Source organism: Ascaphus truei, chromosome 16 (genome assembly GCF_040206685.1).
Source record: "Ascaphus truei isolate aAscTru1 chromosome 16, aAscTru1.hap1, whole genome shotgun sequence".
In the NCBI taxonomy this organism is placed as follows: Eukaryota; Metazoa; Chordata; class Amphibia; order Anura; family Ascaphidae; genus Ascaphus; species Ascaphus truei.
In genome coordinates, this window is record NC_134498.1 from 43,392,337 (window position 1) to 43,406,000 (window position 13,664).

The following is a 13,664-nucleotide window of genomic DNA, read 5'->3' on the forward strand; positions in this document are numbered from 1 at the left end:
TCTACATGGAAAAAGGACTCCCCCTTTTCCTGCATAGACATTGTATAAACCCTTATAAATTAGGTGTTGTCGCCCCAATGTTTATTAGGTTTAGAATGTAAATAATAATATAGTATTTTGAATACATAGTACATCTGTTTGACTTCATGGGACTCTCTCTATTGTTCAAACACTTGCAACAGTTACATGACTTCAGAACTGTCCCCACCCCATTGCTGACGATATCCAGTGATGCTGAGGAAGGGGCAGTGTGAGTGACACTGATAGGACCAGGCAATGAGATCTCCAGTGAGGAGCATGTCCTCAGATGACAGTTCAGGACAAGTTGACAGCTTCTACACATCAGGCAGGGGAAGAGTCACCATGCAAACCCCAGACCCTCCTGCTGAAGGTTGCAGCAAAGTGACTGACTGCCCCCCACAGCCCCCAGCCCACCTCCCCACCTCCTACTTCATAGACAGCATCCTGGGAAAAGCAGAGAGCTCAAGAGACAAGGATGGAGCCCTTGGGGGCATGACAGAGGAGTCACTAAGTGGTGAGTGCACACAACTATTAAGCCCCCTTTTGTGAAACAAGTTGTATGCCTGGCTGAGGCTAGCAGTACCCCTTACCCAGGACTCTTTGTCCCCTAAGGGTGCCACAACCTAATCTGCCAGGCTCCCCATCGCAAAGCATACTCTGATTTAATTCTAGTGTGTCCCTGATGACAATGTATCAATGTAACAATGAATATACCGTTGCTATGATAAAATTGTAACAGTGAATGAAAATATGTCAACATTAGCACTAATCTGGTATTTAACGTCAGCTACGAACTAGTTTTTTAGGATCTTTAACTGTTGATAAACTGAGGGCATCACAGCAGCCTGGGATCCTTGTGGGGAACAGGTCAGGAAACACACAGGTAGACTGCTGGGGCTGTTGGTTATTCAGAGCTGCAGACCCAAACTTTATGTGTTACTATCATATCATAGCACTATTATCATGTATCAGCGCCAGGCCCAGTGGGGAGGTTTTAAATACCCAATCCTGGTTTAATTTAGTGTCACGTGGCTTTGTTACAATGATATCTACCTCTTGGCAATTTCTCTGCTAGATAATCCTTACAAACTTCCCATTTACTATATGTATTAACCACGTCAGTGCTGGAGAAGTCAAACTGCAGAGAGTCTCAGCTTGCCACGGCAGGGTTTTGTATTTGGAGTTTGCTTGCATGTTTCAGAAAGCTCCCCCCGCCCCCCTCACCACCGCTCCATGTGACCATGTTTATACTCCCATCTTAAAAAATGATCAAGATCACTGAGCACTTTCTAGGACATACACTCCAGCCCTCGAGGGCCACCAACAGGTCAGGTTTTAAGGATAACCCTGCTTCAGCATAGGTAGCTCAATCAGTGGATCAGTCTACGACTGAGCAGTTGGTGGTCCTTAAGGTCTGGAGTTGGCCGCCCCTGTACCAAACAGATCTAGTATCTCACCAATGACTGAGCCCCTGATTAAGCCACCTGTGCTGAAGCAGGGATCTCGTTCAAACCTCACCTGTTAGTGGTCCTTGAGGACAGGAGTTGTCCACCCCTGCTGTAGAGGGACTGGCGTGAGCTTGCCTTACTTCGCAGATTGACCCTTGTTTAGAAGGGGTAATATTCCACATTTTAGATTTGCAGCACCAGACAAGATCTCCATATTTGTGCACACGTCGGACCAGAAGTCTGTCTCCTTCCAGACAATAAAACACAACCGTTTGGCTGCCAGAGGCATCTGAAATGTAGTGGAAACTAAAGCCCAATATACAGACCGTTGCCAGATCTGATATAAAGCCTGGATTCTTATATACAGTAGGACTCTGTTGGTGTTTGGAAAGAGTTAGATGGCATTAGGAGGGCAGAGGCGTTAGTGACTGTAGTTATTATATTTTTTCAGTAGCAGTGTCTAATCAAACTCAATAACACTTTATTATATTGCACGGGAAGGTGGATTCCCTAACCCCAAGAGCTAACAGTCTGTGCCTCTCGTTCAGGTTTGGAAGCTGATGAGCCCTGTCCTATGAAGATGAAGACGGTGCATAACACAGTGGCCCATCCCCGGCTCACAGAGGAAGGAGACACACCGTGCTCCAGGAACGGGTCTGATGGACCAAAGGAAAAGCAGAGTGAGGAGAGGACTCGGGAAAGGAGAGAGGGAGCTGGCAAACGGTCCTGTGCTGACCCTGACCTGTCCATGGCTGCAGGGTCCGGGAAACGAAAGCAGCGTCGGTACCGTACCACCTTCAGCAGCCTACAGCTGGAGCAGTTGGAGAGGGCCTTCAGGAAGTCCCATTACCCAGATGTGTTCATAAGGTCAATTTCTCCCTTATCCCCTCTCTGCTTCTCTGCCAGCTGTGCATCATCAGCATGGCTTCTAAAAAGCTGTCTAGTGGGGAAAGGCCCAAATCTAGAACAGCATTTGAACCCTTTCACTTGCAATGCATTCACATCTGGAAGTGAAGGGGTGACTTTCTTAATTGCCCTAGGAGCCTACAACACTTTACCAAGGAATCAGAGGGTGTACTGTATCTGGGACAGTTCTGCTGCAGTGATGAAAATTCCCGTTGTAGGCTTGGGATTGGGGAAGTGAGTGAGACTGGATTCCAGTGAGTGAGACTCACTCCAGATGTTACTCTAGTGAAACTCCCTAAGCTTTTAATACGATCTCTTTGTTAGATAGCTAGACAGGCTCTGACAGGCTCCATGAACGTCCCAAACACTTCAAACAGAAGGTCTCCCAGATTCCTCACTCTGGTCGCTTTTTTCAAGCTGAACAAATATAGGGTTTTTTCTTTCGAATATATGCTAACAGGGGCATTTTGACCATTGTCACGTATAGAAATATTTTGCACCCCTGTCTCAGTGTATAGTGGTCATATGTAGCAATGGGAGTTATGGGTAAGTGAAAACAGCACACCTATTAAGATAACATGCATTATATTCCCTGCATAAAACTCACGGTCGACCAGATCTGTGTCTAATGTAAGACACTTGACCAACAAGTTTATTACATTTTACTCAGCTGCAACGGGAAAAGAAATTTCTGTGTACAAAGCTGGATAGTGTACAGAGGGGGAAATGATGCATTAGGTTGAAATGCTTTACAATTCATAAAGCGCTACTGGGTTTATCCTCTCCACTTCTTGTATATTCAGCAAGTGAGGACTTTATCAAGCAGAGAACAGTTCTTTTAAAATCAGCGGTGTTTAACTGAGTCACATTGAACACCCAATGTGGCAGCTTTTGCTCATACCTGCGGGTTTAAATGACTGTTATAAAGTTCTTGAAAAATGGCATAAAAAAACTTGAAAATTGATTCAGTTAAGTAACACCAACCTTGAGCACTATGACTAATATAATCACTGTAATTAGTGATTACTAATATAAGCACTTCCTGGCAAAGTCACATAACTGATGCAAAGCCCATTAAATATTGCTGCATGATGTATTTCATATCTTTTGTTTGCACGTTGCACCTGGCGTAATAACTACATGGTGCATTACCGTGCCGTCCGCCACCAATAACCCTTAATGATCTGTATTCGCCATTTCCGTGAAGGGGGTGTACATTCCTCAATTACATCAGGCTGCAAAACCCGCACCAGATTTACTGAAGAAGATGAATAACATTGAAACAAACAACATTTATTGGTCCAGTGAAGTCTCCCAACTTAGGCCATAACCAGCGCAAAAAAAACAGCATCACAGAGAAGACATCTTATGGAAACTACTCACGTGTATTCACTTGATTATCCGGGCACTATGATTTTGGGCTGGTTAGCACAGCCAGGAAACCTTTAGTAGAAAACCTAACCTCCGTTGTGTGTTAATCTGTCTGTTGGAGCAATCTGTATACTAAACCCATGATAATTCTGTATAAACCTATAACATAAAACATACAGGACCCCTATAAGCTCATATTGAACCGCCAAAGAGTTAAACTAAAAGACCATTTTATTCAAAAGATATCTATATATATATATATATATATATATTATATATATAAGTATATGTATATATATATATATATATATATATATATAGGCACTGTACCGTGTATTAGTGTCTTTGGATGTAGCGCTGAGCTCTGTCTGTATTTCATGTTCTGTCTCTGGTTTTAATAAACCTATAACATGCCTGCTCTGCAGATGGGACACACCCTTACCTACAAACCAGTTCAAAACCCTGATCTCACATATTCTGGGGTTTATTCTGTATCGAAACGGTTCGATCGGTTGATATAGAATAAGTCCCTAACACTTTAGAAATGAGTGTACACCAGCAGGTGTCGTACTTAGAACGTCTTTCAAATATGTGTTTTACTCTGCAAAATGATTCCTTCTTTATACCTTTAGAGCAGGGGCGGCCTACTCCAGTCCTTAAGGGCCACCAACAGGTCAGGTTTGAAAGATATCCCTGCTTCCGCACCGGTGACTCAATCAGTGGCTCAGTCAATGACTGGAGTAAGGTTATCCTTAAAACTGACCTGTTGGTGGCCCTTGAGGGCTGAGTCAACGACTGAGCCACCTGTGCTGAAGCAGAGAATATCCTTCAAACCTGACCTGTTGGGGGGGGTCTTGAGGACTGGCGTTGGACAGTCCTGGTCTAGAAGAAACACAAAGAGAAGTAAAATCCGGTACATCACAACAGGCGCCAGTTTTTACATTTTTGTTCATACAAAACATTCAACACATTTTGTTTTTATTCCGCATATGGGGTGTGTAACATGTTTCCATTGGTGAACATGACTGGGATTATAATGCTGTATCACTGGCAGCATTATCCTCATTGCTGTCTTAGCTTTAAAGTAATGAGTGGTGATCAGAGACCAGACAGACCAGAGAGACCAGACAGACCAGAGAGACCAGAGAGACCAGAGACCAGAGAGACCAGAGAGACCAGAGACCAGAGAGACCAGAGACCAGAGAGACCAGAGAGACCAGAGACCAGTCAGACCAGAGACCAGAGAGACCAGAGAGACCAGAGAGACCAGAGAGACCAGAGAGACCAGAGACCAGAGACCAGAGACCAGAGAGACCAGAGACCAGAGAGACCAGAGAGACCAGAGACCAGAGAGACCAGAGACCAGAGAGACCAGAGACCACAGAGACCAGAGACCAGAGAGACCAGAGACCAGAGACCAGACAGACCAGAGACCAGACAGACCAGAGACCAGACAGACCAGAGACCAGAGAGACCAGAGACCAGAGACAAAAGAGACCAGAGACCAGAGAGACCAGAGATGAAAAGGCTCAGTGGGTAAAGACATTGACTCAATAAACAATGACACTGAGTGTGAAGCAGCAGAACCTGGCTCAATTCCCGGTGTCGGCTCCTTGTGACCTTGGGCAAGTCACTTTATCTCCCTGTGCTTCAGGCACCAAAACATAGATTGTAAGCTCCGCGGGGCAGGGACTATGTCTGTGACAATCCTCTGTGCTGCGTTCCGCACACCATACTGTTATTGTGCGGTATTTTGAGTCCCATCGGGAGAAAAGCGCTATATGAAATAAAGTTATTATTATGTGTGAAGTTTGCAAAGCAGGTGAAATTTGCCCCCTTTTTTTGCGAAAATTTTGGCACACATTTTCAACATCCGTCAAGCGTTAAAAGTCAGTCAGCAGGTCACATGACCCTTTGTGCACTATTCCCTTTTTTTGCGAATTTCTTGTGAAATTGGCAACACTTTTGAGCAATGGCGCTTTCACCGCGTGAAGTTTACGATTTGCAAAGCACATTAGAAAGCATCTTCAGATCTCTAGTGGTGATGCTCGCTTTGCTCTGTGACTGGCTTCTTGATACGTTGTGTATCTCTCCTTCTGCAGAGAGGACCTAGCAACGCGCCTGGAACTAACGGAAGCCAGAATTCAGGTGTGTATGAGCTGCAAAACCAGACCTGCTGCCGTATGTGTCCTAAACATATAGTATGGGGGACTGTAAAACTGATATTAAATCGAAACCATACCAAAGAATAAAATACGAATTATTTCAATGGTCTTTTTATAGACTTTGATCAATAAAAAAATTTTAAAAAAACATATGTCCCACATTGGATTTACTTTAAAAATAAAACATTAGAAATGAATTATACATGAGGTTTTATTTATGAAGTTGAGCTGTCATTTAGATTCCAATAATTATTACACTGTAGTGCGTGTGCATGTGTGCGTGTGTACGTGTGTGTGTGTATGTTTTGGACTTTGCAAGTTAAATATGCTAAACAAATACAAATGTAGACATTGGGATATATTTTGAATGTTGATGTATTGCTATGAATTATATAGAAACATGATTAGTTATTATTTTTCAGCTCCCAATGAACCCTACATTATCAATACAAATACTTGAGTGCTCTTAGTCAACGTGTAGTCGATCCAATGTGTACAATTAAAAGCAGATCACAGCTGTATAAAGATGGTGATTGGCTGGTTGTTACATTGGACAAACGTATTGTATGAGATATATCAAGAGACCAGTTGAATTTTATTCTCATGATATCCAACAGTCTGATCCACATCTTGTGGGGATTATGTGAAAAACACAGGATACTTTCCCATCCTAAACCATTGGAACCCCAACATTTTATCATTACTAACCCTTTCTTATTACTTATAAAATGTGCCTTTGCAAGATGTATAAAGAACAATTGGCTTACCTGGCAGTGTTCCAATGTCAGTGGAAGCGTCTCCTACCCCTGATGAAGTTGATAAGCATCGAAACGTGTTGGGAAGAACCATCCCACTTGCAGCAGTAAACATCAGCATGTTTTTTGCATCACATGCAGAGAGGAGCTTCAGGAAAAAGCACCCGGGACACGCTTCCGCAGACATCGTAACACTGCCATATAAGCTCATTGTTCTTCACGCATCTTGTAAGGGCACATTTTATACGTCCTTGCCATAGGACGTGCGTGTCTTTTCATTTGTGTTTTATAAGGGTCATTCCCTGTTTTTATACAAATCTAATTTTTACAATTAAAATGTGGACCCCACCATGGAAGCACGTGCTCCGTCTGTTTGTAGGCCGTTACTAGGATGTGGTTAAAATCCTGCGTATCTGCAGCTGTCCCCAATGATGCAATACCAACGCCCTTCCGGCCAGGACCGCAGACACTTGTTCTGGCTGTCTCCCCCCCCCCCCCCCCCTCCTGACGGCGGCGCTGCTGCCGGCATATCTACTCGTCACTCACCGTTTGGATTTTTCACTACAACGCTTTGACTTTAGGACATTGATTGACTGTGATATATTTTTCTTCTTTTTTCCTGTGACTGTAAGATTACCTTTTTTTCACGTCTGGCTGAAGTTTTTATATCTTTTTCTATTTGTTGGTATTGATATAATTATTTTTATGATATTATTATTATAATTATTCACATTAATAAGTTATGGTGGGTAAAAAAGTGACAGAATCCCCCCCCCCCCCCACCGTACTGTGTACAGCAAATAAAAATACCACGTGTGAGCACATTCACATGTCAGACATATCTGTAACCCATTATCTCTTAGTATATAGTGCTTCCACTGCAGCCAGGGATTCTGGGTAATGACATGCAAATAAGCATTATTATCATCGCTATTTGAAATATTTTGGACAATATTTGTATTGCTTTATGTGAGTGCTGGCCCCTCACAGAGATCAGGCTTGCCTTAAAATGGAAAGACAATTGTGTTGGTGCCTCTGAAATACATTTTTATTCATTAATACTTGTCCGCCATTAGTTCTCGGTGGATACAAAATGTCCAAATCTCACAAGTTCCTTCTTCTTAACAATGCATTCACTTTGTAAAACCTGTGTTCTGGTTATTGGTTTGGGATAGTTGTGCGTGACACGTTCCAGCAATGGGTCTGCTCTGCTTCATGCTTCACTTTGTTATAGGTTTGGTTTCAAAATCGAAGAGCAAAGTGGAGAAAATGCGAGAAAACGGAGGTCCTGGGCAGTGTCCATGGCTTCCCCTTAGGACATCCCCTGGGACTGTACCTGGATTTCCCTTTGAACCACTCTCCTCTGGTGGACCCTGCCTGGAAGACAGTGCCTATTTCCCCAATGACATTGCCATCTGTCGCCCCTGCCTTCAGCACAGCAGCTATAGCGTCACTCGGTCTCAGTAACATCTCTTGGACGTCGCTCTTCAGCAATCCCATTCTGAGTCCTTACTTTGGAAGGTAGTGTAATGACTTGTTAATGTATCCTCCCTCTAATGTCACACTGTGTCGTGCAAATGCCCTATCATGGATTGGACACCAATACGAATAGCTTATTGATCAATAATGTCCCTTCATAAAAGGATGTTGCCACAATGTACATATTTGTATCAAAAATGTCCCCACCATTTTAAATGTGTAAATATCAATGGGTTTTTGTCAATATATGGCAAGAAAGTAATATGCACCTAGAAGTCACAAAACTAGAATGTCCTCATTAATTCCATACATATTTCATTTAATCAATAGCTAGCGGGGAACATCCCATATAGCCCCAATCCCGCTAAGTCAAGTCTATGTTTACATAATTGAATAAATGACACAGCAAATTTTATTTAATAGCGACATTTTAATTTTCACTTTTTACTTCGGACGGTCAATGAATTGCTGAATATATATATATATATATATATATATCTACTATATATTTCTGAAAGTGTCCTATGTGTCCGGGTCTGTATGTGTCTCCCTGTGCCCCTCCCCGTGTCCCTAGCGGCAATCTCATTGGACCTTGGGCCAGGCCAATGAGATTGCTCCCTTGGGCCGCCCGCCCCCGCACACCTCTCATTGGCCTGAGGCGGAGTGAAGGGCACACACATCACTATATACACACACACACACACACACACACACACACACACACACACACACACACACACATCACTACACACACACACACACACACACACACATCACTATACACACACACACACATCACTATACACACACACATCACTATACACACACACATCACTATACACACACACACACACACACACCCACACCACTATACACACACACACACACCACTATACACACACACACACACATCACTATACACACACACACACACACACACACACATCACTATACACACACACACACACACACATCACTATACACACACACACATCACTATACACACACACATCACTATACACACACACACACACACACACATCACTATACACACACACACATCACTATACACACACACATCACTATACACACACACACACACATCACTAAACACACACAACCCCCCCCCCCCCCCACACACACACACACACACGGTGTTACATACATTAGCGGGGCTCACAGTGTTAGCAGCACATCTCCCGCTCTCTTCCCCACCGGTCCCGGAGGCTCCGCCTGTTCCTGTTTCCCGCGCTTTCACCCCCCCCCTCCACGTGGGAGCTGCCGGACGGGTGAGGGAGCTGCCGGACGGGTGAGGGAGCGGCCGGACGGGTGAGGGATCGGCCGGACGGGTGAGGGAGCGGCCGGACGGGTGAGGGAGCTGCCGGACGGGTGAGGGAGCTGCCGGACGGGTGAGGGAGCTGCCGGACAGGTGAGGGAGCGGCCGGACGGGTGAGGGAGCGGCCGGACGGGTGAGGGAGCGGCCGGACGGGTGAGGGAGCGGCCGGACGGGTGAGGGAGCGGCCGGACGGGTGAGGGAGCGGCCGGACGGGTGAGGGAGCGGCCGGACGGGTGAGTGAGCGGCCGGACGGGTGAGGGAGCTGCCGGACGGGTGAGTGAGCGGCCTTCACCTCCCCTCACCCCCCTTCACCTTCCCTCACTCACTTCCCCTCCACACCCCCCGGCGCCGCTACAGTCAGCGGGGGAGCGGAGTGAGCAAGCGCGCGCCCGGGACACAGCGGGGGAGCCGGCCACAACACGCTGCCTCCCGCCTCAGATCCACGTGGGAGCTGCCGGACGGGTGAGTGAGGCGGCCTTTACCGCCCCTCACCCACCCCTCACTCCACTTCCCCTCCCTTCCACATCCCCTCCACCTCCCCTCCCCCCAACCCCCTTCACCTCCCCTCCACCCCCCTTCACCTCCCCTCCACTTCACCCCACCTCCACTTCACCCCACCTCCACTTCACCTCCCTCCAACCCCCCTTAACCTCCCCTCCACCCCCCCTTAACCTCCCCTCCACCCCCCCCCCCTTAACCTCCCCTCCACCCCCCTTCACCTCCCCTCCACCCTTCACCTCCCCTCCACCCCTTCCCTTCACCTCCACCCCCCCCCCTTTCACCTCCCCTCCTCCACCCCCCTTCACCTCACCTCCACCCCCCCCCTTCACCTCCCCTCCACTCCCGCTTCACCTCCCCTCCACCCCCGCTTCACCTCCCCTCCACCCTCCCCTCCACCCCCTTAACCTCCCCTCCACCCCCCCCTTAACCTCCCACATCACCTCCCCTCCACCCCCCCCTTCACCTCCCCTCCACCCCTTCCCTTCACCTCCCCTCCACCCCCCACCTTCACCTCCCCTTCACCTCCCCTCCTCCACCCCCCTTCACCTCACCTCCACCCCCCGCTTCACCTCCCCTCCACCCCTACCTTCACCTCCCCTCCACCCCCACCTTCACCCCCCCCCCTCCACCCCCACATTCATCCGCCCCCTCCACCCCCACATTCACCCCCCCTTCACCTTCCCTTCACTCCCCCCTTACAACCTCCCACCTTCCCACCCTCTCCACCACCCCCACCTTCACCCCCCCCCCCCTCCACCCCCACATTCACCGCCCCATCCACCCCCACCTTCACCCCCCTTCACCTTCCCTTCACTCCCCCCTTACAACCTCCCACCTCCCCACCACCCCCACCTTCACCCCCACATTCACCGCCCCCTCCACCCCCACCTTCACCCCCCTTCACCTTCCCTTCACTCCCCCCTTACAACCTCCCACCTCCCCACCACCTCCCCCCCCTTCCCACCTTCCTACCACCTCCCCCCCTTCCCACCACTTCCCCCCTTCCCACCACCTCCCCCCCTTCCCACCTTCCCACCACCCCCCCCTTCCCACCTTCCCACCACCTCCCCCCCCTTCCCACCACCTCCCCCCCCTTCCCACCCCCCCTTCATCTACCCTCACCCCCCTTCACCTCCCCCCTACCCCCTCCGCCCCCCCCCTTCACCTCCCCTCCGCCCCCCCCCCTTCACCTCCCCTCCGCCCCCCCCCTTCACCTCCCCTCCGCCCCCCCTTCACCTCCCCTCCGCCTTCACCTCCCTCCGCCCCCCCTTCACCTCCCCTCCGCCCCGCCTTCACCTCCCCTCCGCCCCCCCTTCACCTCCCCTCCGTCCCGCCTTCACCTCCCCTCCGCCCCCCCCTCACCTCCCCTCCGCCCCCCCTTCACCTCCCCTCCGCCCCCCCTTCACCTCCCCTCCGCCCCCCTTTCACCTCCCCTCCGCCCCCCCTTCACCTCCCCTCACCATCCCCCAACACCCCCCCCCCCTCACCACCCATCCTCCTCACCTCCCCTCCGACCTCCCCTCCGCCCCCTTCACCTCCCCTCACCACCCCTCCGACCTCACCTCCCCTCCTTCAATGCCTTTCGTCCGCCCTCCTGCCTCTGCCTTTCGCCCACCCGCACTTCTGCCTTTCACCCGCCCACCGCTCACACCCCTGCGCCACACAGCCGCCGCACGCACTCAACAGACACCCCGCCACACTCGACACACACCCGCCGCCTCTCACCCACCCCACACACTCGACACACACCTGCCGCATCCTGCCCCTACGCAACAATATCACTGACCAGCTGTCACCCGCACTCGCCACACACCCGCTGCCTCACACCCTAGCAGGACCCCGACCCATAGCCAGCACTCACTACCCACCCGCCGCCTCACACACGCTCACACCCTAGCAGGACACACGCCTCACATTTTCACATCACTTATGTCACCAAAATATACATTGTACTGTGGTGTGTTTACAATAAACCATTTTTATACAACATCGTATTACATTTTCTTCCATCTTTCTTTTCAACATTATTATCCAACCTTTACAACAAATACTCACCTATTGTTCCACCATTTATAAATAATACTACCTATTACGCATTTACATCCCGGGCAACGCCGGGTCTCTCAGCTAGTATATATATATACTTTAAATGAAATATGTAAAGGTCTATTAACTAATGTCAACTGAAAAAGTAGGGCAAGAGACAGTTTAAAAAAAAGAGCATATTCATGGCAGGAATGAATCCCACTGAATGTAATGGGGAGTTTTTCTTTTGGTAAATCAGGTGCAATTTTTTCGCACAGACTCTGCCCCTGTATGGCAGCTGTTAGACTTTAGTAACTAATCCCCTATAATCCACTATAGATTGCATAGCTTGAATAGGGTAAATGAACAAGACATGGACCATTTTGGTTGTGTAGTGACCAGTGGTGGAAGAGTCTTCCTAAAAGGAGCGTGGCTGTGCCCCATTTTAAGAAATTCACAACTTCTAAATAATGGGGCAAATAACAACCCCACGTGTGAGCACATCCGCACGTCTCAGACAGCTCTGCAGGACTGCCTTTCCCCCATTATCTCTTAGCATACAATGTTTCCACTGCAGCAAGGGATTCTGGGTAATGGCATGCAAATGAGCACACAGTGTCACCTATCGCTATAATGGGGGCAAAAGCCTTTGATTCTATTTTAGAAATGGCAGTACAATATTTACGCTAAAACCGCAAATACCTGGAGATGTGCTCTTACAAGTGACTTAATTTCTCATTAAATAGAATGTGAAACTGTACGTTTATAAATGATAAAAATAGTGGTCCTCTTGGGCTCTCGGGTACACGTACCCTTCCACCAGTTGGGATTAAGTTGGGGTTTGTACTTTAACTTTGCCCGTCTTCTCTGGAAGCTGACATTTCATTTTAAACATTTTAAAGGTTCCTCAGTGTCTTAAACCCATTGGTGTCGACAGCCTCTGTGCTTCTGAAAGACCCAACTCCTCCATCAGACCCCGAGCTCACCGCTTTCACTGATCCAGCTACAGCTGAAAGGAAAACCCCAGCGTTGCAGCTCTGAAACATGGAGCTAAAGAACTCTCTGAGCATGTCCCAGCCTTAAACCTCCGATCCAGCTCCACAAGCGCTAACAAAGTCCTGTGCTGATTCCACGGGAAGAGATTGCCAGAGAGAAGCCGGTTCCCCTGTTTCTGGATGATATCTCGTGCAGATCCAACATGATTTACTGAATGTGTTATCATTTAAATGGTCTGCATTGGAAATAAAGCTGCGCATTTGTAGAGCAGCTGAATGAGAGAACCAAGCAACTTCTAATTACAGTTTGTTGTCCGATTACTGCGCATTGGCTTTGTACATTTCGTTTTGTTTTTATTAGTCATTTATTTATATGTTGGCAATATATTCTGCAGCAGGGTACAAGTGCTAAAATAAAACAAGAAAAAAAGAAAACAAGAGCGCACCAAAATAAGAGAAATAAAGTGTATTACAAACAATAAAAAATAGTAACCACTTACATGAATAAAAACTTTAATAATCCCCGATCTCGATCGTCACTTCTTTGGTAGGTCATCAAATAGGGTATGCAGGGGCAGTGTCAATCCTCAGAAACCAGTTCCGCACGCTGAGGCTGTCTCTGTAACGCTGTAACGCTGTCAGACCTCCACGAGTGTCAGTGT

The 13,664-nt window shown here is 48.0% G+C and overlaps 1 protein-coding gene across 1 annotated transcript; it reads left to right on the plus strand.

Moving 5' to 3' along the window:
- Positions 1–293: 293 nt before the first annotated feature.
- LOC142467708 (aristaless-related homeobox protein-like) lies at positions 294–13,450 on the plus strand. The gene is given in 6 exon segments (XM_075573628.1): positions 294–535; positions 2,018–2,336; positions 5,849–5,894; positions 7,901–8,187; positions 12,910–13,028; positions 13,031–13,450. Coding segments are annotated over 6 exon segments (1,113 nt in total). The 5' UTR covers positions 294–297; the 3' UTR covers positions 13,135–13,450.
- Positions 13,451–13,664: the final 214 nt, after the last annotated feature.